General features: G+C 30.0%; 5 protein-coding genes across 5 annotated transcripts; 4 read left to right on the top strand and 1 right to left on the bottom strand.

Annotated features, from left to right (window-relative positions):
• Positions 1 to 8: 8 nt before the first annotated feature.
• LOC101251769 (monothiol glutaredoxin-S1-like) lies at positions 9 to 621 on the bottom strand. The gene has a single exon (XM_004236669.3). It carries the CDS (start codon positions 619 to 621, stop codon positions 313 to 315), a length of 309 nt encoding a protein of 102 aa, XP_004236717.1. The 3' UTR covers positions 9 to 312.
• Positions 622 to 4,580: 3,959 nt separating this feature from the next.
• LOC101252074 (monothiol glutaredoxin-S1-like) lies at positions 4,581 to 5,068 on the top strand. The gene has a single exon (XM_004236670.4). It carries the CDS (start codon positions 4,581 to 4,583, stop codon positions 4,887 to 4,889), a length of 309 nt encoding a protein of 102 aa, XP_004236718.1. The 3' UTR covers positions 4,890 to 5,068.
• A 3,408-nt stretch (positions 5,069 to 8,476) lies between these two features.
• Positions 8,477 to 9,146, top strand: LOC112941254 (monothiol glutaredoxin-S2-like). Its single transcript, XM_026030455.2, has one exon. It carries the CDS (start codon positions 8,673 to 8,675, stop codon positions 8,958 to 8,960), a length of 288 nt encoding a protein of 95 aa, XP_025886240.1. The 5' UTR covers positions 8,477 to 8,672; the 3' UTR covers positions 8,961 to 9,146.
• A 2,824-nt stretch (positions 9,147 to 11,970) lies between these two features.
• LOC101252381 (monothiol glutaredoxin-S1-like) lies at positions 11,971 to 12,669 on the top strand. Its single transcript, XM_004236671.3, has one exon. The coding sequence runs from the start codon at positions 12,234 to 12,236 to the stop codon at positions 12,540 to 12,542; it is 309 nt and encodes a 102-aa protein (XP_004236719.1). The 5' UTR covers positions 11,971 to 12,233; the 3' UTR covers positions 12,543 to 12,669.
• A 9,781-nt stretch (positions 12,670 to 22,450) lies between these two features.
• On the top strand, positions 22,451 to 23,232 carry LOC101252678 (monothiol glutaredoxin-S1-like). Its single transcript, XM_004236672.3, has one exon. It carries the CDS (start codon positions 22,580 to 22,582, stop codon positions 22,886 to 22,888), a length of 309 nt encoding a protein of 102 aa, XP_004236720.1. The 5' UTR covers positions 22,451 to 22,579; the 3' UTR covers positions 22,889 to 23,232.
• The last annotated feature ends 767 nt before the right edge of the window (positions 23,233 to 23,999 follow it).

The raw sequence follows: 23,999 nt of genomic DNA, 5'->3' as shown, positions 1-23,999 counted from the left end.
AAGAGGTGTAGCCATTAAAAAGTAGTATATATATAAACTATTATTGATACTTTATTAAAATTCAATACATAAAGATATGATTATTGTTATGAACTTTCATGTCATCAGCTGTGAACAAGTAAAATAGCCACAAGCTATGACCAAACTATGACATTTTTTAGTATAACATCAAAAAGCAAATTAAAATGGGAGAAAAACACAACCTTTGCTGCATAGAAACCTTTGCTAAAAAGCTAAAAAGAAACTCTACAAATGGGGTTGATTTATTGTCAAAACTCTAAGACTTGCTATACCAAGTCATTGTTATAATTTCTATACCCAAATGGCATTAGCCCTAATGAGCAGTTGTTTAAGCTTGCCCCTTATATTAAGGCTCATTATCTCATTAGCACCACCAACTAACTCTTTCCCTATAAATATTGCTGGCACACTTGGTTGACACCCTAGCTCCATCAATGCCTTCTCCATTTGCTTCCCATTTGGATGTGTATCGAGCTCGTAAATTGTAGGGTTTGCTCCAAAACTACGAATTAGGGTTTCGATGCTGTGAGAAATGCAACAATTACTCTTGGTGAAAATCACCACGGCACTTGTTGCTCCCAACTTCATCAACATATCCATTTTGAAACAACTTCAAGAAACAATGAGTAGTTTAGCCCAAATGCCAAGAAATATGTATATAATTAGCTTTTGGTGAAGAGGAAAGAAGTTGTGATAGCTAAAGTCTTGTGAAGTGAATTTGAGGATTGATTTGTTGTTGACAAAAATTGAACCAAACATTAAGCTATATATAGAGGCATTATGTTAACTAAAAGACAAAAAAAAAAATATGAAAATTGCTAAGAATTACAAGTTGATGATATGATATATCTAGATTGTTCTTGATTACACTTGTATGACTAGCATAACATACTCAAGCTGAAAATGAGAGGAATATAATCTATCACCTTTAAAATATTCCCACAACATTGTAAAAAAATTTTCTGTTACTTTTGATTCTAGAAAAAGAAAAGAAATCTTTTTCAGAATATATATCCTTATATAGACGTGTTGTTGAAATCAAGTCCACATTATACGATCTGTACCTTAGAGAATATTTTGAAGCTTCTCCTAGTTTGGTTGTATAAAAGTATATAAAATGCACTCTTACTACCTCGAAAGGCCACATATATTATCGATAGGGATCCAAGATAGTTATAAAGAAAATTTCATCATATTCATGTAAGGGATATAAATGTACATTGTTTACTATCGTAAATATGGGGAAATTAAGATTACATATACGAGTCATCATCATACACTTATAAGATATACAACTAGCTGATAATAGTCTAGAACTAGGGTACCTTCTATCAAACGATCTCTAATAATACTCGTCTAGCAAATTGAATGTGGATCTATCACTTTGAGTTTGTTTTTTTTTTTTGGCTAAAAACTTTGTATCCACTGATTATTCACGCAGCTTTTTATTGAATCTATGATAGTTTAAGCGTTTATATATACATGACAATAAAATCCTTATTAAACAAGGAGACTAATATGTATCTAATGGAGATATATGTTATTGGACTTATTAATATTGGAGATATGTGTAATGGATTAATGTCCATGACTCCGTCGGTCATTTTTGGAAAATTTTTGTGAAGTTACCGTTTTGCCCCTCGTGATATCGACCCTGAGTCTTTTATGCTGACATTGCTGAGTTTGAAATGTTGTTTTTGAACTTTGAGTTAAAAGTAGAGTATTTGGTAAGTTTTGAATTTGAAACGCTAAGTGGTTAAGAGAGTGGTTTGTGTCTTTTGGAGTTTTGAATGCCCAAATGGAATTTCGTCGATTCCATCAGTCTCAAAATGTGAAATTTAATCTATGAGAATTGTCAATTTTACATTATGAGTCTTTTTTGAGGATTTGGGATTCTAAATTGTGAAATTGTGAAAATTTAGCCTTTGGACTGACTTTGGTTTATCCTCGTAAGGGCGTTGAGAATTGTTTTTGCTTTTTTTGCTAAAAACTTTTGAAAAAGTCTTCAAAGAGCCTTTGCATAGTTTACGAATTCTGCTTAGTAGGGACCTAAACACAGGAATTGGGACATAGAAAGGGAGAGAGAACCATCTTAGTTGACGTTGCCATCGTCCAACCCTTTCGGTCATCATTTCCAACTGATAGTGAAATAACTCTTCTATGGGTCGAGTTCCAAGATCAATGATTGTTAGCTAAGAATATGGCATTAAGAATCTTGCATCAAGTAAGAACTTATCAAATTCCATAAGATCTCTTAGTTCCTCTCTTTGCATTGATAGATAAAATCAATATACAATCAACAACATAATTACGAATAAGTGTTCGTTTGAATTGACTTATTGTAGGTGCTTTTAAGTCAAAATAGTTTATAAGCCGTTTTAAAGTGTTTATGTAAAGTTAAAAAGTGTTTAGAAGCACTTATTTTAAAGTCAAAATAATAAAAATAAGTCAAATGTCATAAATTAGAAATCCTAACTTATGACTTTTGACTTATAAGTCATGAGCCAAAAGCCAATCCAAACATGCCCTAAATCACCTAAACAAAAATTTGATGGGCTGAATCTCAAAAATCAATTAATACCACCATCTAAATTATAGTCTAAAAAATAAATCACAATTTTAGAGGACCACCTTGAAAAAACAAGCACCCAGTATCAGTAACAATGTCTTGGTTAGGTATTCCTTGGGCACCTCAATGTTCTCACCAGGTGTGACCTGTTTGATACTTGAAATTAATTAACTTGTTATGTGTGACTGAACTACTTGACTATGAGGTTGGCTTATTTGATTCGTTCAATTGTTGAATTGTGGTCCTTGAGCTGCAAATATTGAGCATCATGTGAGTCGTGTGTTGTAGGATTGACAACTAGGTTAGGTTGGACTTTTCTGTGCAGGTTGTAGTTTGAGAAGGTTTGGTTAGAGAGTCGAGGGTATTCAATTTCTAGCAGCTAGTTGCATTGTTTAGTAGAAAGCATGTTGTGCATCGTGTTGTTGGTACTCAACTTTTGTTTCTACACTTTTGAAGGTTCCGAGCACGAACCTATGTGATCTCTTTCTCTTTCTTTGATCCGAAGCTTGTCAAGAACTTAGCTTGAAGAGGTAGCTAGTTATTTGTTATTCAGCGGATCCTCTTTTTCCTTTTCTTACACTTTGTTCTATTTGAGAAACAAAGAATAATACTTGTACTTATGTATTAGTGACTTGTACAGGTGACAACCTGATTTTAGAGTGTTTAACAGAAGAATAAGTTTTCCTCTTTATCTTATTCTTGTTTTTACTATTTTCCATATTTCTTTTGTTTTTGTACGGGTTGAGGCTGAGTTGTCTTTGTAGGAAAAGACAAGTACTATCACGTTTATTTTTAAATCGTGAAAAATAGATAGGATTCCCTGTAAATTATAATAATTTCAAAGTATTCACAAAATTTAATCTAATACAAAATCTAAAATCCAAAAAATAGGAACTTAAATCCAAAATGCAATTTACAAACTGAAAATCCAACATAATCAAATTATTCTCACTAACCTAGTCGTTACATTTTTATACCTTAACTAAGTAATATGTGACCTTTCAATATAGTAAGAGATCATTTTTTATTCATTGATTGAATAATTTGTACCAAATTGTCAAAGGGAATCTGTACCAAGTTTGACATAGGAAATTTTTTCTGTGGTACGGAACTTTGTTTTAACAGCATGTCTATTGAGGATATATTCCAAAAAAATAATAATATTTTTTTCTCAAATTAAAAGTAAGATATTATTCAAAAAGATCACTCCAGCTGGATATGTAGATTTCTATTTTCCTTTTAGCAGATACATTGTTTTGAGGAGGAAAATATTCACAAAATAGTTTTTATATTCTTATCTCAATTTAATGAATCAATAGTGGATAAGTGTTTCTTAGAAACATTTTACTTTAAATGTATATGTACACTTTTCATGATTTAATGTAATTATTGGAACATGAAAGTCAACATTTTTAGAAATTTACTTAAAAATAATTATCAACAACGTACTAGATCAAGTTTACAATTGAAAGATATGTTCAAGACATAGTAGTTAAGTAAATAAAAATGTGATTTGATCTGTTGCGTAACAATTTAAGTTAAAGATGAAGTGATCATACAGTTCAAACATGAATTTTTGTTTTTAACCCCAAACCGAACCAAGATAGAGAATAATGACCTTACAATATAATGTTCTTGGAATATTTAAAAGGTGATAGATTATATTCTTTTCATTTTCAATCTTGAGTATAGTATGTCCTTATCATACAATTGATCAAGAACAATCTACATATATCCATCCAACAATTTTCACTTTCCCCCCCTCTTTTAGCTAACATAATATAATAATACCTCTATATATAGCTTCAAGATAGGTTCAATTATCTCAACAACAAATCAACCCTCATATTTACTTCACAAACCTTCATATATCATTTCTTGTATCCTTCACAACTTCTTCAGTTTCCTCTTCACTAAAAGCTATATATAAGTCTTGGGCATTTGGCAAAACTACTCATAATTTAATAATTTCTTGAAGTTGTATAAACATATGGATATGGTGATGAAGTTGGGAACATCAAGCGCGGTGGTGATATTCACAAAGAGTAGTTGTTGCATTTCTCATAGCATTGAAACCCTAATCCGTAGCTTTGGAGCAAACCCTACCGTTTACGAGCTTGATACACATCCAAATGGGAAGCAAATGGAGAAGGCATTGATGGAGCTAGGGTGTCAACCAAGTGTACCAACAATATTTATAGGGAAAGAGTTAGTTGGTGGTGCAAATGAGATAATGAGCCTTAATGTGAGGGGCAAACTTAAACAATTGCTCATTAGGGCTAATGCCATTTGGGTATAAAAAGTAATTATATAATAACAAGCGTATTTGGAGGTTTTTATATAATAAATATATACAACTTATACATAGAGTCTTTTAGCTTCTTTGGATGGTTGTTTTATCTACCTATTTGATTAAGTTCTTGATGTATGAACAAATAATAATATCTTATACTATAATGTATGGTTAATTACTCTTTATTTTGTTATGCTTTTCAGTTTTAAGGTTGAGCAATGTCCAATACAATTACAAATATACATAATATACATATTAAGGCCATAAAATGATCTCTAGTACATATAAATACTCTTGAGTTTATGATCTAGTTCATTTACGGGGGATATACTTCCTTAGTTTTAAATTATTAGTTGTGACTTTTTATAAATAATTATTTTAAATTATTTATCATTTTAGAAATTTAAGAATTTTTTCCTTTTATTTACTCTTAATTATAATAGTTTTGAAGACTACAAATAACTAATCTTATGATTATTCAAATATCAATAAAGGATAATTTGAACCGTAGATCACATGTGGCAAATATTCCTACTCAAGAAAAGTTTTTAGTAAAATATCATTAAGAGGATTTGACATTAATTAATTTTTTTTAAGTAATGACAGGCTACAATTTGCACAAGGTATATAACAGGAGAATGACATATAAAATATCCTTGTCGAGAATCATAAAAACATAATCCAGTTTAAAGTATTTTATAGTATTTGATTATGGGAATTAAATAATATTAGTAGAGATGACAATAGCGCATCCAAACCCTATTTTTTATACAATTATTTATTGGATTAAATAATGTATAATGATATTAGATCACAAATTTTAAAAAAATTCTATTTTTCTTAAAATTTATATTTGATTAAAGTATATGTCACATAAATTGTGACAAAAACCTATATGAATAAACAGTTATTGGCAGGCTAAATAAGCTCTTATACTTGCCTTTCAAAGGTTGCAAAGGACTACTATTTCTTCTTCTTAGCACTTTTTTTCTCTCTCAAAAGAATTGATTATGTGATGTATGTACTGTTTGGAATATTTATGAAAAAAAAAAATCATTAGGGAAAAGGATCTAAAAAATATTTTAATTTTGATCAAAATTGATGTTACGATATCAAAATTTAGAAATGACCTTTTAATCTTGCACTGTTTAATAGTGTATTTTAAAGGTATATACACTACAACAAAATAGACTTATAGTGACATTTAAGTTTCTTTTTAGCGGCAATTTTTATTGCCACAAAAACCATTAGCGGCATTTAATCTAATGTCATTGCATCCAGTGTCGCTTAAGGTTTTAGCGGCATTTATGTAGATGCCGGTAAAAACTTTTAAATTGTTGTTAAAAGTAAATACTGTTAGCGGGATTTATTTAGCGGCAATAACTATGCCAATAAAGCTTCCATATTTATAAATTATAATTGTCGATAAACGAGACCTATCTTAGCGGGAATTATAATTAACCTTAATTCATATGCATAACCAGAGAAATCAATACCGATATAGTGATAGAAGAATTACCAAATTCAAACCACGTCATTCATTTAAACAAAAGAACAATCAAACTTAATACATCCACTTCAGTGATCGTGTTGAATCTCCTTAGCTCTGATACCAGTTGTTAGGATCGAATCCACACACACACTTGATGAATGAAGAACACAAGAACTTTAGAGAAAAAGAGATGAGAGATCTAGAGAGAGAAAGAGAGAAATCAATATTTCGTGGTAACACCCCATGAGTAAATTTCTACGGCGGTGGGGTATATATATATTAATAAATCAGAATAATTTAGGTTACAGAGAATAAATAGTATAGCCTAAAATTGAACCACGTGAACATTAATATATGACAGTACATCAAATATTAATCAGGCTCCACAACCTAATAGAATTCTAACAAACAACAGGAAACAAATATGAGCTAGAAAAATCTAAATAAAAAAAAGAAGTAAGTTATATGGTATTTGACAATTAACCTACATGAATGTAGACCTTATGACACTTAACTTGAATTTTCACACAAGAGAGCATTAAGGAAAGTAGGAATTTTTTACCAAATTAAGTCATTATATCAAGTAATTTATCAAAATAATATATTTTTTCAAAATTTTACAAAACTAGAATAAACGTATTTCACAGTAACGTTTTAGGATATATTTCAATTTTTAAAAACTGACAGCGTTAGGTTGATATACGTTACTATGTGTAACGTTTTACTCCTAAAACATTTTTGTGAGTAACGTTTTAAGAGTAAGACGTTACTCACAATAACGTTTTAGGAGTAAAACGTTACTATGAATAACGTATATCAACCTAATGCCGTCAACTTTTAAAAAATAAAATATACCCTAAAACGTTACTGTAAATTACGTTTATACTAGTTTTATAAAATTTTAAAAAAATATATTATTTTAATGATTTACTTTATATAATGACTTAGTTTGGCCAATACTTCGGAAAGTAGTGCTTAGCTACACGGGATTCACCTTAAGGAACAAACAACATACAGGTTTCAGAGTAAAGTAGCCTGAATTAATTACATATATCTAGCTATAAAGTAGCTCTTTATATATAGAGAGAGAGAAGGGATGACATAACACTAGCTAAAGCAAACTAATCATTAAAAGATTGAAAAACTAGCTATAAGTGAGAAAATGACAATGGGTGTATGCAAGGATGTGGTAAATTTTCTTCTTGCTGGAGGTGTTGTGTTATGGAGAAGTGTTAAGAAAACCATTGTTACAACATTCAGAATGAAAGTTAAATTTTATAGCATGTTATGAGAGCCGAACTAAGCACATTAACATACAATACTAGTTGATGGTTAGAGACTATGTTAAGGAGAAAGATGTGAGTTTTTGAATATATTAGTACTACCGGCTAAACGTCAATTGCCCCTAAATAATTAGGTTTAAAACATATTTAATGGCATTTATATTAATGACATTAAATAATTTCCATGTCGACATTAAAAATATTGTATGATTATAAATAGTAATGTGTCCACGTGGATACATATATACATTTAAACACGCTTTATAAATAGTGTAGGAGGTAAAAGGTCCTCCATAAAGTTTGATATCATACTAGCAATTTTGGTCAAAATTGAAGTATTTTTCAGACTCTTTTCCAAATCTTTTACTTACATAAATTCACCGACTATATCAAGCCAAAATAACACGAATAAATTGAAACGGAAGTATCAGAATACAGTAATGTGTATGTGACCTTTGGAGGTAAGTTATAAGGGAGGAATTTTCATAGAACAACAATTCATGTACTACATTCTCTCTGTGGTACGGATAGTATAATGTGGACTTTACTTCAACATGTCAATGAAGATATGTACTTTACAGATTTCATATATATTTTCCTTTTAAATTAAAAGTAAGATTCTATTGAAAAGAAGATCACTCCAACTTGATATATTTTAAAAATAATAATTCCTTAATTAGAAGATACATTATTTTCAAGAGTGCATATATGCTAGCTAGTGGAAATGCAACATTAATGTTCTGAGAATATTTTAAAGGTAGATAAGGATATTATACCCTTATATCTAATTAGAACAATTACTTGTTCTAATTAGAATTAGATATTTTCACCTTTTTTTTTTCTATTTTATCTAAAACAATGCCTCTATATCTAGCTAGCTTCATCATAGGTTCAGTTTTCTCAACAACAAATCAACCCTCAAATTCACTTCATCACTTCTTTCCTCTTCACTAAAATCTACATATCTTTGTTATTTTAGCCAAACTACTTATTATTTCTTGAAGTTGTTTAATCATGGATATGGTGATGGAGTTGAGAACAAAAAACTCAGTAGTGATTTTCACCAAGAGTAGTTGTTGCATTTCTCACAGCATTGTAACCCTAATTCGTAGTTTTGGAGCAAACCCTATAATTTACGAGCTCGATACACATCCAAATGGGAAGCAAATGGAGAAGGCATTGATGGAACTAGGATGTCAACCAAGTGTTCCAACAGTATTTATAGGGAAAGAGTTAGTTGGTGGTGCTAATGAGATAATGAGCCTTAATCTGAGGGGCAAGCTTAAACAATTATTGGGCTAATGTCATTTTTTTTATAATAAATTTACAACTTATATGTATAGTCTTTTATTAGCTTCTTCGGATGGTTGTTTTTTTTCCCCTAATATATTTGATAGTGTTGTTGATGTTAAAAACAAATAATCGTATCTTATATACAATATAATAATATGCGGTGATGATATGATTTTTAATGTTCGTCACTTATTATATTCTCTCTTTTTTTCTTCAATTTTTTCAGTTTAATATATGGTGATGATATGATTTATTAATTCTGACTGTTGAGGAAAAAAAATCCATTTTGAAAAAGTAAGGGTGCAATGAATGACCAGACGTTTTTCTAGCTAGATTTTGTTTTTTCTTTAACCAAAAAAAGCATATTTACGAGTCATATATGTCATATTTCTCTTTCTTCATAATCAATTTAATTAATTTAAATAATATTTCGAGATCGATAGTAATTTGAACACTAGATCACATGGAACATAGGGCAAATATTCCTACTCACCAAAGTTTTTAGTGACTTAAAGACTATAAGCCTATAAGAATATGAAGATTTGACATATTCTCTTTTTAGTAATGGCAGGGGAATGTGTTCCAATTTTCACAAGCCATATATTATAAAAATAGGATACTAGAACCTGTTTTTTTTTTTTTTTTTGAAAAATTTGGGGTGGAAAAGGAAAAATGAGGGAGGAGACTATGATGTGGAGAATTGAATTTATACTAATTAGATGAGAGTCAAAATAATCAACCGACTAATTAAGCTACCAAAACTACTTGGGACGCTAAAACTCAAACTTGTAAACAACAATATTGTCTATGTATCTTATATATATCCTTGTGTCGAGAATTATAAAAATATGAGAAAAGAGTTTAAAATATCTATGTATTTTAATGTATAGTTAAATTTTTCCTAAAAGTTACATATAATAGAACTAAATATGACTTTTTCGTTATTAAATTATGCAAAAATAAAATAAAATACTCTTTTTTTGAATAGAATCGCCCAAATCAAATAAAATTGAACTTTTTCCAAGACGTGGATTGAGGTGTTTATAATTGGATTTAATTTGATATGATTTATTTTGTTTGGTGGCTTGTGTCAAATCATATTAAAAGAGGGGAGTGAGTTTTGTTTTTTTTTTTTTGATTTGGAAGATCTCATTCAAAATAGAGACATTTTTGCATACTTTAGTAACAACAGATGTATATTTTGACCTATAATATTATTAGAGACAAACTGCTTCATTAATTTACGAAAACAGAGGGATACTTTTTATCTTTTTCCCTTGGAGCATAATCCACTTTAAAGTAATTTCCTTTAGTCCCATCCCTTAAACTTTGTTTGGTCCATGATTATTACGTATTATTTTACAATGTAGCGTGTTAAATTATATTTTGTTATATTTGTATCATATTGTATTTGTTTTATAGATTGTATCAGTCTATATCATTATATAATGTCACACATTCATATTTGAGTGATTAACCTACAAGAAAATTATCGTACGGCCGAGTAATAGTATGAAAGGTAGGGTAAAAGATAAAATAAAATTTATGAAATAATAAATCAAATTAAAATAAGAAATAAATATTATGATAATGACACAAGATCGCACAAAGATGGTCATTGCACAAAAAGATTTTTTATTATTATTTTCTAACAATAAATTTAAACAGATACAATCAAATTTAAATAACAATCAAAATAAAATTATATTTCTAACTAACAGTACAATACAATGAGTAACAACCATCAAGCTGTTAGGATCAAAGATGTAAAGGACAGGAATTCATGTTATGTACCAATAAATATACTATCCTCTTCTAAATGATCTTGTATATAGTTTGAAATGTCAAACTTGCACTCTAAGCTATATAATATCAATGGAGACAAAGTTTTAATTTTAAAAATATTAATAATTTGTTTTAGGGAAAAGGAATAAATATACCCGTCATTTCTTTCTCTTTTTCAATTTCAATAATAATAACTAAAGAGTGTTACATAAATTGAGACACGAAAGTGTGAGAATATTTGGCAGGGCAAATATGCATAAACCTAGCCTTTCAAAGGTAGCAAAGGACTATTTCTTTCTTCTTAGCACTTTTTTTTTTCTCTATCAGAAAGAATCAATAGATGATAAGAGGACAGTTGATCATGTGATGTATGTACTGTACTTTGGAATATTTTTGAAGAATTATTTTCATCTGAGTTAGTCATGATCATCAAAGTAAAAGAATATTGTAATTGGAATTTCTTTTTCTTTTTTCTTGTACCACACATCTTTTGAAGATTTTATTTTATCCTCAGATCCCAAAAAAAAAAAATGTGTCATATCTATCTTTTAGAAGCTAAAATGATACCCCTTCCTTTTAATTTCAACTTTTTATCAGACGTGTTTAAGATTATAAAATTAAAGAACACTTTGATAGAGTCTATATATCTTTAGCCACTATTTCCCATTGAAATTTCCTAGTAAATAATGTATGAAGTGGCTACTCTCACAGATATTTTAATTAAAGCGATTAAAAAAATGATTATTTTTTAAATAGAAAATTAGGGAATTTCCCGTTATTTTTGTTTTTCACTATGCATTTTTTTAATTTGAGCTGATTCGGTAAAAAATGATTGGAAAAATATAATCATATTTTGTACACAAGTAATTTGCAGTAGAAAATTAAAATATTTATCTGTCAATTCAAAATCATATAAACAAATTGAAAACGGGAAAGTACACTAGTGTATGTGACCTTTGGAGATACTAAGGGAGCAATTTTCATAGAACAACAATTGATGTACTATATTCCCTTCCAAAGGGAATTTTAACAAAGTTTATCTCTGTGGTACGGATAGTATAATGTGGACTTCATATACCAACAACATGTCAATGCATGTGGATATATTCTATAAAAATTTCAAAAAATATAATCTCAAATTAAAAAATATTCTCAGAACATTTTTTTTTTCCTTTAGATGATGATATATATTATTTTCAAGAGGGCATACTATGTACACTGAAAATGCAACAATATCAATGTTATGAGAATATTTTAAAGGTAGATAAGGCATGCATGCCCTTATCATGAAAAATCTAGATATATCCAACTTGTTCTAATTAGATATATCTTCACTTCTTTTTCTCTTTTAGCTAACATATAGTGCCTCTATATATAGCTTCATGTTAGGTTAAATTTTCTCAACAACAAATCAACCTTCAAATTCACTTCACTAAAAACTATATACATATCTTGGCATTTTTGACAAACTAATTATTTCTTGAAAGTTGTTTAAACATGGACATGGTGATGAAGTTGGGAACATCAAGCTCGGTGGTGATTTTCACCAAGAGTAGTTGTTGCATTTCTCACAGCATCGAAACCCTAATTCGTAATTTTGGAGCAAACCCTATAATTTACGAGCTCGATACACATCCAAATGGGAAGAAAATGGAGAAGGCATTGATGGAACTAGGGTGTCAACCAAGTGTGCCAGCAATATTTATAGGGAAAGAGTTAGTTGGTGGTGCTAATGAGATAATGAGCCTTAATGTGAGGGGCAAGCTTAAACAATTGCTCATTAGGGCTAATGCCATTTGGGTATAGAAATTAATTATATTTAGATAACAACTAAGTGTATTTGGATGGTTGTTTTGTTTTTACCTATTTGATTTGGTTTTTGGTGTACAAATAAATAAATAGATTATAAATATACTCATATCTTATACTACAATGTGTTGTTACATTGATATTTTTATTTTTATAATTTTTAAAATAAAAATTCTAGATCTATCACTAATTACTTGCTCCTTTTTCCCGTTTAAGATTGAGCAAGGTCCATTAGGTATGCACATGACGTACATAATAATGATAATATATATCAATCATAAATATGATCTCCAGTACATTTAAATAATATATTTTAAGTTTGTTGTATCGTAGTAGATTTGTTGGAATCTAATATGTAAGATGATATTTTATGTTACCTTTTCAATCTTACCACTTTTTGACTTGTACTAATTTTAGACGTTTTCTAGCTAGATTTTGTTTTCTTTAACCAAACAAAAAGGCATATTACTTATATTCTGCCTCTCTAAAGTAAATTTTTATTGATTTCATTTGTAATTAAAATTATAAATTGCAATTATTTTTATATCACTCTGATTTGGATATGGGGTAATTAAATCACTATGAAGAAAATCTTACCCTGATACAAGAATCAGGTTCTTGTAATTCTTTCGTAACACAATAAAATAAAGATTTATCGTGGAAATCTTCCTAACTCAAAGAAGGGAAAACTCAAATCGAAGTTTTATATTAATTCAAGATTTACAACTCAGTTAATCAATGAATCTAACTCTAAACTTCTACCCTTTTTGATTAACTATAATCGAAAACTCTCCAGTCAACAAGAAGTCAAACTTGCTTCTTGTTTACAAAGACTCTCAACTCTTCTTTAACTCTAACCACCCAAGAAGTCAAAACCACTTTCTTGTTTACAATTCTCATAATCTCTCTCCCAAGAAGTCAAACCCACTTCTTGTTACAATTCTCTCAAGACTCAACTCCCAAGAAGTCAAACCCACTTCTTGTTACACAATCTAGGAATTATTACGACTCAATAATAAACCTAGAACAAATCAACAAAGACTAATAATCCTAGACTTTAATTGATCAGACTTTAACATTCAATAGTTCTGAGTGGAAAAGATACGTAGACCTGGTCCTTATGTTGTTGTGATGAAGGTGAACCTGGTCCTTATGTTGCTTCAACTTCTACAAGGAAAGGAATTACAAATCCTTTTCCTTCTTGAACTTGTCTACATTTACTTCTTTCCTTATTTGACTGGAAATGCTACTTCTTTATTTCTTTCCTTATTTGACTTGAATTGCTACTTCTTTATTTCTTTCCATGTTTGTATCCTTCTTTCTCACGATTTCTGCATTAATTTCTTCTTTGCCGCAATACTTTTTCTTCTTTGCCACAATCTCTCATAGAGTACACATACGACACCAAGTAGTGAACCATGCATTCACTTTATCAATATTCAAAACTACTTTATATGTTCTCCTACTTCCCAACACACTAGATCGCAATATTCCTACCCAGATACTAGATCAATAAGAGAATTCCCCAACACGCTTGAAGACTAAGGTTTTCATCATTAGAAAGATTTGGGAATTAATTATGGTTATTGTCAAAGAGGGTTCTTGGTGTTTTTATAATATTTGAATTTTCTTTTATGATCGACCAGGTTCACTAGTGCTTATGTTTGACCCAAACTCAGGAAATTCATGCATTGAAAAAGGATGGTACATACCTGAGTATTACATAAAACCAGGTTCCCCCTTTTTGTGTTCTTCCATTGTTTACTTAATGGTGTTAGCAAAGAGTAGATATAATGTCCGCAAACTTTCTAAACATTGTTTGAGATGTGACTGGAGTGTGTACCTGTTACAGTACGAGGCTAAGTAAGCAGATATTCATTGTATAATTACTCAAGCATAAGATTATTCGTTTACTAGCCAATTATTAAAGGAAATCATGATAAAGCATCAACTTGTTTCGATAAGACCATGCTTTGACTGATTTTTATAGAAGTTCATATTCAAGGCCTTCATGAGAATGTCGCATCATCATATTCTCCCAAATGAAACGAATCTCAAGCTGAGTCACATAGAACCAACCTTTGTCAATTTTCAATACCTTCCAACAAATAACAAGGAGCAGGTTCACACAACGAAGTTCCCCCTGAGGTGTACCTTACTCTTACTATCCCGATTGCTCTATTATTTCCCCAATCTCCAGAACCATAGATTAGTACAGTAATTCATGTTGCAGGTGCATCAATGATTGTTAGATGTGAACCAGGTTCATCTGCAATGTTCCCTACAATTACATCATCAAAGATGTTTGACATCATATCACTTTCTTTTTTCTCATCCTTTTTAAGGACTAAACTGCCGCCTTGAAAATCAAAGAGCACGAGAAATTTTTTTACCATCTTTAACACCTGTTTGGAGCATGCACTATTCATGGATCAAGTTGACCTTTTTCCTCTCACCTTCACCTGAAACACTAGTTAAAGACTATTCTTGGGAAGCCAAATTAGCTTGGGCCCCTTTATGTGAGTAAAAGGATGAATAATATTTCTTCTAGTCCATAAAGGCAAATAAGAAAACTTTTATCTGGAGCATTTTTATTTGGAACCAAGTTTTTAGCTGTATTAGTTTTTTCCTTTTTGGTGAACTTAACATTTTTCTGAAAAGCCTCAAACAAAGCTTTACATTGATTCTTTAAATGACCTGCGTTTTCACAATTAGTGCATAAACTTTTAGACATGTGAATAGTGTGTGACATAAGATTATTCTATTTTTAAAATCTATCCCACTTCGACTGGTGGTTTGCCTTTATTGAATCTGAGTTAAAATTTCAGAGGACCTAGTCCATCTAAGATTCCGTTCCAGATTAAATTCGGTATGATCAAGATTTTCTTGTAGCAACCTATTTCTTTCAGTTAAGGCCTGACAATTCATGGTTAACAATTTTATTTTTTCTTTCAGAGCTAATTGAAGTTCACTAGCAGAGTTTTTGCCCTTGTTACTTAAATATGAGTTCTGAATCTGTTCTTTTAATTTATTTTGAAGACATTGATTGTTTTTCTCAAGATTATTGTTTTCTTCTCTTAAAGATGCATAGTTTTTCATCATTTGTTCTTTTTCAAAATTGATTGATTGATATGCATTTATAAGAGTACTCAATAGGGGCTCTAGTTCCTTTTTAGAATATGACTCAATATTTATTTTAATGTGATGAAAACTTACCTTGCTTTGTTCGTCATCTTCTTCATCATCTTCAGAATTTGTTTCAGCACTGAGTGCAAGAAAATCATATTATTTGATTGTTCTATTGGAAGTAATGATTGATGTTTGAACCCTTCATCCTCAGATTCTTCTTCTGATAAGTCTCTCATAGCAACAAAGGTCCTTTCATTGAAAGATCAACTTCTTGATTGGTCATTCGTATGTTTGTGGGAATGTACTTATCATTCTTGATTTTCTTTTCTTTCTCTGAACTATTCCTCTTTTTCTCTAGTGCTTTTAAAGGACAAAACTTGACAAAGTGATCCAGACTTCCCCACTTGTGACATACTTGATCTATTGGATTTTCAGTGATTTTTTGAGAGTTCTTACCGTGGAAGACTTGTACCTTTTTTAACATTCTTGAGAACCTTTTGGTTATTAACGCAATGTTTTCGTCCTCAAAATTTTCTGGTGTTGCGCTTGTAAGAACCAGGTTCTTCTCCTTTATTTTGCCTTCAATTTTCTTTTCCTGTTTAATCTTGAGTTCATAGGTCATGAGATTTTCGATGAGTTCATCCGTAGCTAACTTATATAGATCACGGGCTTCAGTAATGACTTCTACTTTGCTTTCTCAAGATTCAGGAAGAACACTCAAAAGTTTTCTGACTGCCTTCCCATTGCGAATATTTCATCTAGTGAGTAGATTTCATTAATGATAGCAGTGAACCTGGTATGCATCTCTAAATTGTTTCACCTTCTACGTTTCTAAACAGTTCGTATTGTCTATTCAAGACTTCTTTACCTGAGTTGTTCCTTCATGCAAAGTTTGAAAGTTTCCCATATTGCTTTTGCATCTTGACATGATGATATTCGATTGTATTCATCTGGACCTATTCCGCATATCAAGATCTTTTTTGCTTTAGCATTGTTCTGAATTGCAATTTTATCTGTAGCATTTCATTCTTTCCTATCTTTTGGTACTTGAGTGGTTCCATCAATTCTATTCTTCATGAGTATGGTTGGACCGTCCAACACGACTCCCCATAGGTCTGGATTTTTTCCTAGCAAGTGATCCATCATGCGATTCTTCCACCATCCATAAAACTTTTCATTAAACAGTGGTGGTCGAATTTGAGAAGGTCCTTCCTGTGGTGTAGGTGGTGCAACCATTGATCCTTTTCAAGATGTTAGTTTTTTAATGAAAAGACCTACTCTAGTACCAATTGAAGAAAATCTTACCCTGATACAAGAACCAGTTTCTTGTAATTCTGTCGCAACACAATAAAATAAAGATTTATCGTGGAAACCTTACTAACTCAAGGAAGGGAAAAATCACACAGAAGTTTTATATTAATTCAAGATTTACAACTCAGTTAATCAATGAATCTAACTCTAAACTTCTACCCTTTTCGATTAACTATAATCGAAAATGATCCACTCAACAAAAAGTCAAACTCGGTTCTTGTTTACAAAGACTCTCAACTCTTCTTAACTCTAACCACCCAAGAAGTCAAACTCACTTCTTGTTTACAATTCTCACAATCTCTCTCTCAAGAAGTCAAACCCACTTCTTGTTACAATTCTCTCAAGACTCAACTCCCAAGAAGTCAAACCACTTCTTGTTACAATTCTCTCAAGACTCAAATCCCAATTAAGAAGTCAAACCCGCTTCTTGTTATTACAACTTAATAATAAACCTAGAACAAATCAACAAAGACTAATAACCATAGACTTTAATTGATTAGACTTCAACATTCAATAGTTCTGAGTGGAAAAGATACGTAGACCTGGTCCTTATGTTGTTGTGATGAAGGTGAACCTGGTCCTTACGTTGCTGTGACGAATGCTTGCGTTTTTTCTCCAGTAAATACTGCTCTCAAGATGATATATTTCGTGAATATGCAATGGCTATTGTTCTGGCTTTGCTGATAAATTCTCTTGATTTGTGTTTATGCAAAAATATTTTTTTTTCCTTCAACTTCTTGATCCTTCTATAGATTTGATTTGCCTTCAACTTCTTTGAGGAAACGAATTACAAATCCTTTTCCTTCTTGAACTTGTATATATTTACTTCTTTCCTTATTTGACTTGAATTACTACTCTTTATTTCTTTCCTTATTTGACTTGAATTGCTATTTCTTTATTTCTTTCCTTATTTGACTTGAATTGCTACTTCTTTATTTCTTTCCATAATTGTATCATTCTTTCTCAAGATTTCTGTATTTTTTTCTTCTTTGCCGCAATACTTTTTCGTTTTTGCCGCAATCTCTCATAAAGTACACATACAACACCAGGTAGTGAACCATGTCTTTACTTTATCAATCATCAAAACTACTTTATATGTTCTCCTACTTCCCAAAACAGTAGATCGCAATATTCCTACCTAGATACTAGATCAATAAGAGAATTTGACATTTTTTTTCATTTTAGTAATGATAGGGGAATGCATTCCAATTTGCACAAGTCATATCATAAAATTAAATGTGATGCTAGAACTTGACTCGTTAACCAACAATAATGCCCATATATAATATGTCCTTGTTGAGAATCATACGAACATGGAAAAAGGGTAAACAAAATTTCCATTTATATTGCCTATTAATAATTTTGTCTTTAGTTATACTCTAGGATCAAATATGTCTTTACAGTTATCATAGTGTGCGAAAATATCCATATTTTGGATGGAATTTCCCAAATCAAATAGGAACATTTTTGCATGTTTGAGTAACAACAAGGGTATATATGACACTATATATAATATAATTAGAGACAATGAGAGATATTTTAAAACTCTTTTCCCTAAAAAATGTAATCTGAATTTCAAAGTAACCTTTTTTAGGAAAAAGGGGGAAAATATACCCTTTAACGATGCCTCTTTCTCGTTTAAAATTTAACAGATTTTGTGAGAAAGTACTACAAAAATTGAGACAGGAGAGTACATGTTGGATTTTATGTTGTTTTGATAATTAACAAAGTAACATGGAACATAATTTGGTTCATATATACACCATCTCAAGAAGCTGAATCCGTAGCAAGATCACTAATGAATAAAGACAAGCATGCAATAATTAAGGAACGGATAATAATTTTGTGATAAACTCAATGAAACAGTCATGTGCTAGGGTCCGTTTGGATGGGCTTAATAAAAGCAGTTTTAAAAAAGTACTTTTGAAAGTGCTGAAACTTATTTTTAAAATAACCAGTTATGTGTTTGGATAAAAGTGCTGAAGTTAAAAAAAATGTTGTTGATGTGTTTGGCAAATAAGTGCTGATAAACAACTTTTTAAATCAAAATGTCTGAAATACCCTTAAAAGCTTTTAACATAATAAAAGTTAATTAATTTATATTTTACAGCCATAAATAATAATATTTTGCTATCATTCACATATTTCTTTCTCATCACAAATTATTTATAAGAGGAATATAAAGTTATTATAGATTTTAAAGATATATAATTTGAATAGATCAAAGAACGATTTAAGATTTTATTTTAGTTTCATCCATAGGTAATAATAATTGTCTATCATTCACATATTTATTTATTATTACAAATTATTTATAAGAGGAATATAAATTTTTATTTAAGTTATATGTGCAACTTATTTTATATTTTTTAATACTATATAATTTGAATAGATCACTTGAAAGATTTAAAATTTATTTAATTTTCATTCATTAGTAATAGTAATTGTCTATCATCCACACGTGAAAAGGGAAAAATGGAAGAAAGAGATGTTAGGGTTATGTAGGTAAATTGGAGATTGTATAAAAATATTAAGGGCAAAAAGGTAAAAATGTGGTCAACTTAAAATAGCTTATAAGCTAAAAAAAAAAAAGCACCCCTACCCCAGCTTTTAACTGTTAGCTTAAAATAATTTTTTTTAACTTAAAATAAGTTATTTTGAGTATTGCCAAACAGCTAAATAAGTCAAAAACCAGCTTTTAAGTCAGTTTGGCTAGCTTTTAAGTTGAGCCAAACAGGCTCTAAATTAAAGAGTTAAAGTTTGACTACAACACAAGAATCAAATAGTTTGATTTAAAGAACGAGTTTCACTTGAATTAGAACTCAAAAGTTCAAAAGAGTTTGAATTGATAGACAATTTTGTACATGTATTGAACTGAAGAGTTCGAGTTCGATTACAACACAAATGAATCAATGAATTTAATTTGAAGAATGAGCATAAAGAGATAATGAGTTTGAATTGAATGTCTTACTTGAAGTAAATCTCTAAGTCAAGAGAGTTCAAGTTTCTGGAGTTTGAAGTGAAGAACAACTCTTCTGAAGAGTTTTGCTTAAAGGGAAGTAATGGTCATGTAATCTTATTTCAGTGAGTTATGTTGCCTTCAAATTTATGATAACTCAAAGACTTGAGAACACATACCTTGGGAGGTTTGTAATGAAGTTTATGATTTAGAGTTAGTTTCTTGGATTACAGACTTCTTAATCTTAAATTGTTTAGGCTCAATGATTTAGTGAAGTTGGGGTTAAATTCGATGAACGTGATTTTGTACACCTTTTGAGAGAGATATTTGTTCATGTAAAATATTATGTTATTTAATTACTATTTTGTTTGCAACAAATATTAAATATATGAAAAATAAATTAAATTAACCACAAATAAAATATGAAGAAACAAGAATAATATCGATAAAACAATATAAGTATAGTTTGTTCCTCCCTTGGTTCTTCTCTCTGAATTTTGTCCTAGTTCGAAGCTTGTTAGTAGCATGTTTCTCTAATTAAGGATGATTTAAACTTAACCTCCATAAAAGAATTTGTATATCTTCTTGAAGTACTTGATTATCAAAAAGGGTTTGACATATGTTGATGTTTGAATGAGTATCCCAATAGTTTAGGAAATATTTGTCATGCATCTTTAGCAAAATATTTTGTTTATAAACGGTGCATGTGCAATCTGTTCCTCCCTTGATTCTTACCTCTAACCTTTCTCCATAAATTAAGAGTTGCTAATAGCGTATTTCTCGAATTAAGGATGATTTGGACTTCTTTGATCTCCTTATGAATTTTCCTTGAGTTTATGGGATATTTGAGATTTTGATTTTCATATATAGATATTCAAAAGTTTATGACATATTCAAGATTTTGATTTTTATAATATCCAAAAGTTTATGAATATTTGAGATTTTGATCTTTATGAATACCCAAGAGTTTTTGAGATATTCAAGATTTTGATCTTTACAAATATCCAGAAGTTATGAGATATTCGATATGCCTTTTCAAAAGGAATATTACCTTTTATCTTGGCATGAACGTGTAGCATAGAGTAACCTCCTAAAACCTAATTGAAATTAAACTCGTCTTATAGAGTGCCAACTGAAATTAAACACCGCTTGTAGAGTTATATAAAATTTTGATGTCTACATGTTCTTAATTACTGCTTTGTTCAAACACGTTAGATAACCTATTTCGCACCGAATGAAAAGTTAAGTAACAAAACTCTAGATCGTGTAGAATAACAGTTTAAGAATATTTGGCTAGCCAAATAATAGCCTTTCAAAGGTAGCAAAGGACTATTTCTTCTTCGTAGCACTTTTTATTTTTTCAGAAAGAATCAATAGATGATAAGAGGACAATTGATCATGCATGTGATCTATATACTGTTTGGAATATTTCTGAAGAAATTTTCAACTTAGTTAGTCGTGATCAAAGTAAAAGAATATTGTTTTGAAATTCCTTTCTTTCTTCTTGTTCTAGTACAAGACATATTTTTAAGATTTTATTTTATCCTCAAATCAAAAAAGAAGTGCCACATATATCTTTTAGACTAAAACAGACTCCATCGATTTCTATGTATTTGTCTTACTTTCTTTTTCGTTCCGTATAAAAAAAATGTTTTTTCCCTTTGGGCACTACCAAAAAAAACTATGTTTTCATTGAAAAATGTTCAATGGCTATACTTCCAAATATTTCGATTGAATCATAAAGAATGATTGAAAAGAAAATTATACTCTCCATTTCACAAAGAATGGACTAGTTCTACTTGACGCGGAGTTTAAAACAATAAAGAAGACTTTTGAATCTTGTGGTCCTAAATTAAAGTTATATCAAATGTAAAAAACTGTCATTTAATCTTGTGGCCTTAAACATGTCACGTGAAAAATTAGAAAATTTGTGTGCTATTCTTGTTCCTCACCATATTTTCCCATTGAGCCAGTTTGATAGAAAATGAGTATGACATTAAAAATTATGTTCTATAGCACAGATCTTCTATCGATTCATAGCGGATTTTTTTAATTATTTCTAACAATAAGCTTATAATAAATTGAATCGGGGAAGTACAATAATATATGTGACCTTTGGAGGTGCTAAGGGAGCAATATAATTTTCATAGATCAGCAATTCATGTTACTACATTCCCTTCCAAAGGGAATTTTAACAAAGTTTATCTTTGTGGTACGGATAGTATAATGTGGACTTGATATCAACATGTCAATGAGGATATATTCTCTTAAAGTAAAAAAAAATCTCAAATTAAAATAAGATTCTATTTAAAAAAAGTCACTCCAACTGGATAAAATATAGGTTTCTTTTTTTCCTTTAGATGATATATGTACACTGGAAATGCAACAATATCAATGTTCTAAGAATATTTTAAAGGTAGATAAGGCATGCATGCATGCCCTTATCATGAAAAATCTAGATATATCCAACTTGTTCTAATTAGATATGTTCTCTATATATAGCTTCATGCTTGGTTCAATTTTCTCAACAACAAATCAAACCTCAAATTCACTTCACAATTTCTAAAAGCCATACATACATATCTTGGCATTTGAGCCAAACTACTAATTAATTATTTCTTGAAGTTGTTTAAGCATGGACATGGTGATGAAGTTGGGAACATCAAGCTCGGTGGTGATTTTCACCAAGAATAGTTGTTGTATTTCTCACAGCATCGAAACCCTAATACGTAGTTTTGGTGCAAACCCTATAATTTACGAGCTCGATACACATCCAAATGGGAAGCAAATGGAGAAGGCATTGATGGAGCTAGGGTGTCAACCAAGTGTGCCAGCAATATTTATAGGGAAAGAGTTAGTTGGTGGTGCAAATGAGATAATGAGCCTTAATGTGAGGGGCAAGCTTAAACAATTGCTCATTAGAGCTAATGCCATTTGGGTATAGAAAATTAATTAATAATGACTTAATTGAAAGTGTAGGAGTTTATACAACTAAATAATCTTCTTTTTTAAAAAAAAAAAATTAAAAAATATCGATCTCTCGAGGTCAAATTTTTAATTTTGACAATAAACCAACCCCATTTGTAAAGTTTCTTTTAGCTTCTTCAAAGGGTTACTTTGTTTTTTCTCCCATTTTAAGTTGCTTTTTGATGTACAAATTTTGTAATATAGTTTGGCAATTTTACTTTGTATGCAAGAAATAAAGAAGTTGATAACAAATGACTATCTTTTATGTATGTAATAATGCAGTTTAATCTAAAGTATCAATATAATTGTTTTTTCTACATACGTACTTTTGTGGCTATATGCTTTATGTTTTTATCATGTAATATATTTTGAGATTGAGCAATGTCCATCACATGAAATAAACAACATCTGCTCTGAATAATGATCTTTTTCACCTTTAATTTACTACAAGTATCGTATCATCTACTCTGTTTAAGCTTAAATTTTATTTTATGAGTTCATTCGTAATGTCCTAGAAAATAATACCCATAGTTTCCCAGTGAAAGATATCACTTTTGTTGGAATATCTAGATTCTAGATCATCAGCTGGAACATCAACTTTGAAACGTCATACGAATATAATAATAATAATAATAATAATAATAATAATAATAATAATAATAATAATATAAAATATTATTATTGTTCTATACAAATATTTTTTTACCTCTACTTATGCCTTAGGACTCATTTGTATGAGATCAAGTTGGTTAGGTCCGATGGCTATCGATAGTAAGTGAGCATGTGCAAAAATAACCAACTTCTCATTTGTAATATTCTATTTTGCCAAGACATTTGCAATTTGATTGACTTTCAAAGTAACAATCATTATAATAAAAATAACTTTTAACGGCAATAAATATTGATTATCATTATTAGTTAATTAAGTGTTATTAGAACTAATATCGCTAAAAGATTTAGGGACATACAAAAATTGTTAATTGCTGCTAAAAATACATGTTTTGATGTAGTAAATATCGTAACTCGCAAGTAATAGTACTTGAAATATTTTGAATACAAGTCATGATATTCTTTATTTGTCAAGGGAT

The sequence above is a fragment of the Solanum lycopersicum genome, chromosome 4 (genome assembly GCF_036512215.1).
Source record: "Solanum lycopersicum chromosome 4, SLM_r2.1".
In the NCBI taxonomy this organism is placed as follows: Eukaryota; Viridiplantae; Streptophyta; class Magnoliopsida; order Solanales; family Solanaceae; genus Solanum; species Solanum lycopersicum.
This window is presented reverse-complemented; position numbering and strand designations above follow the sequence as displayed.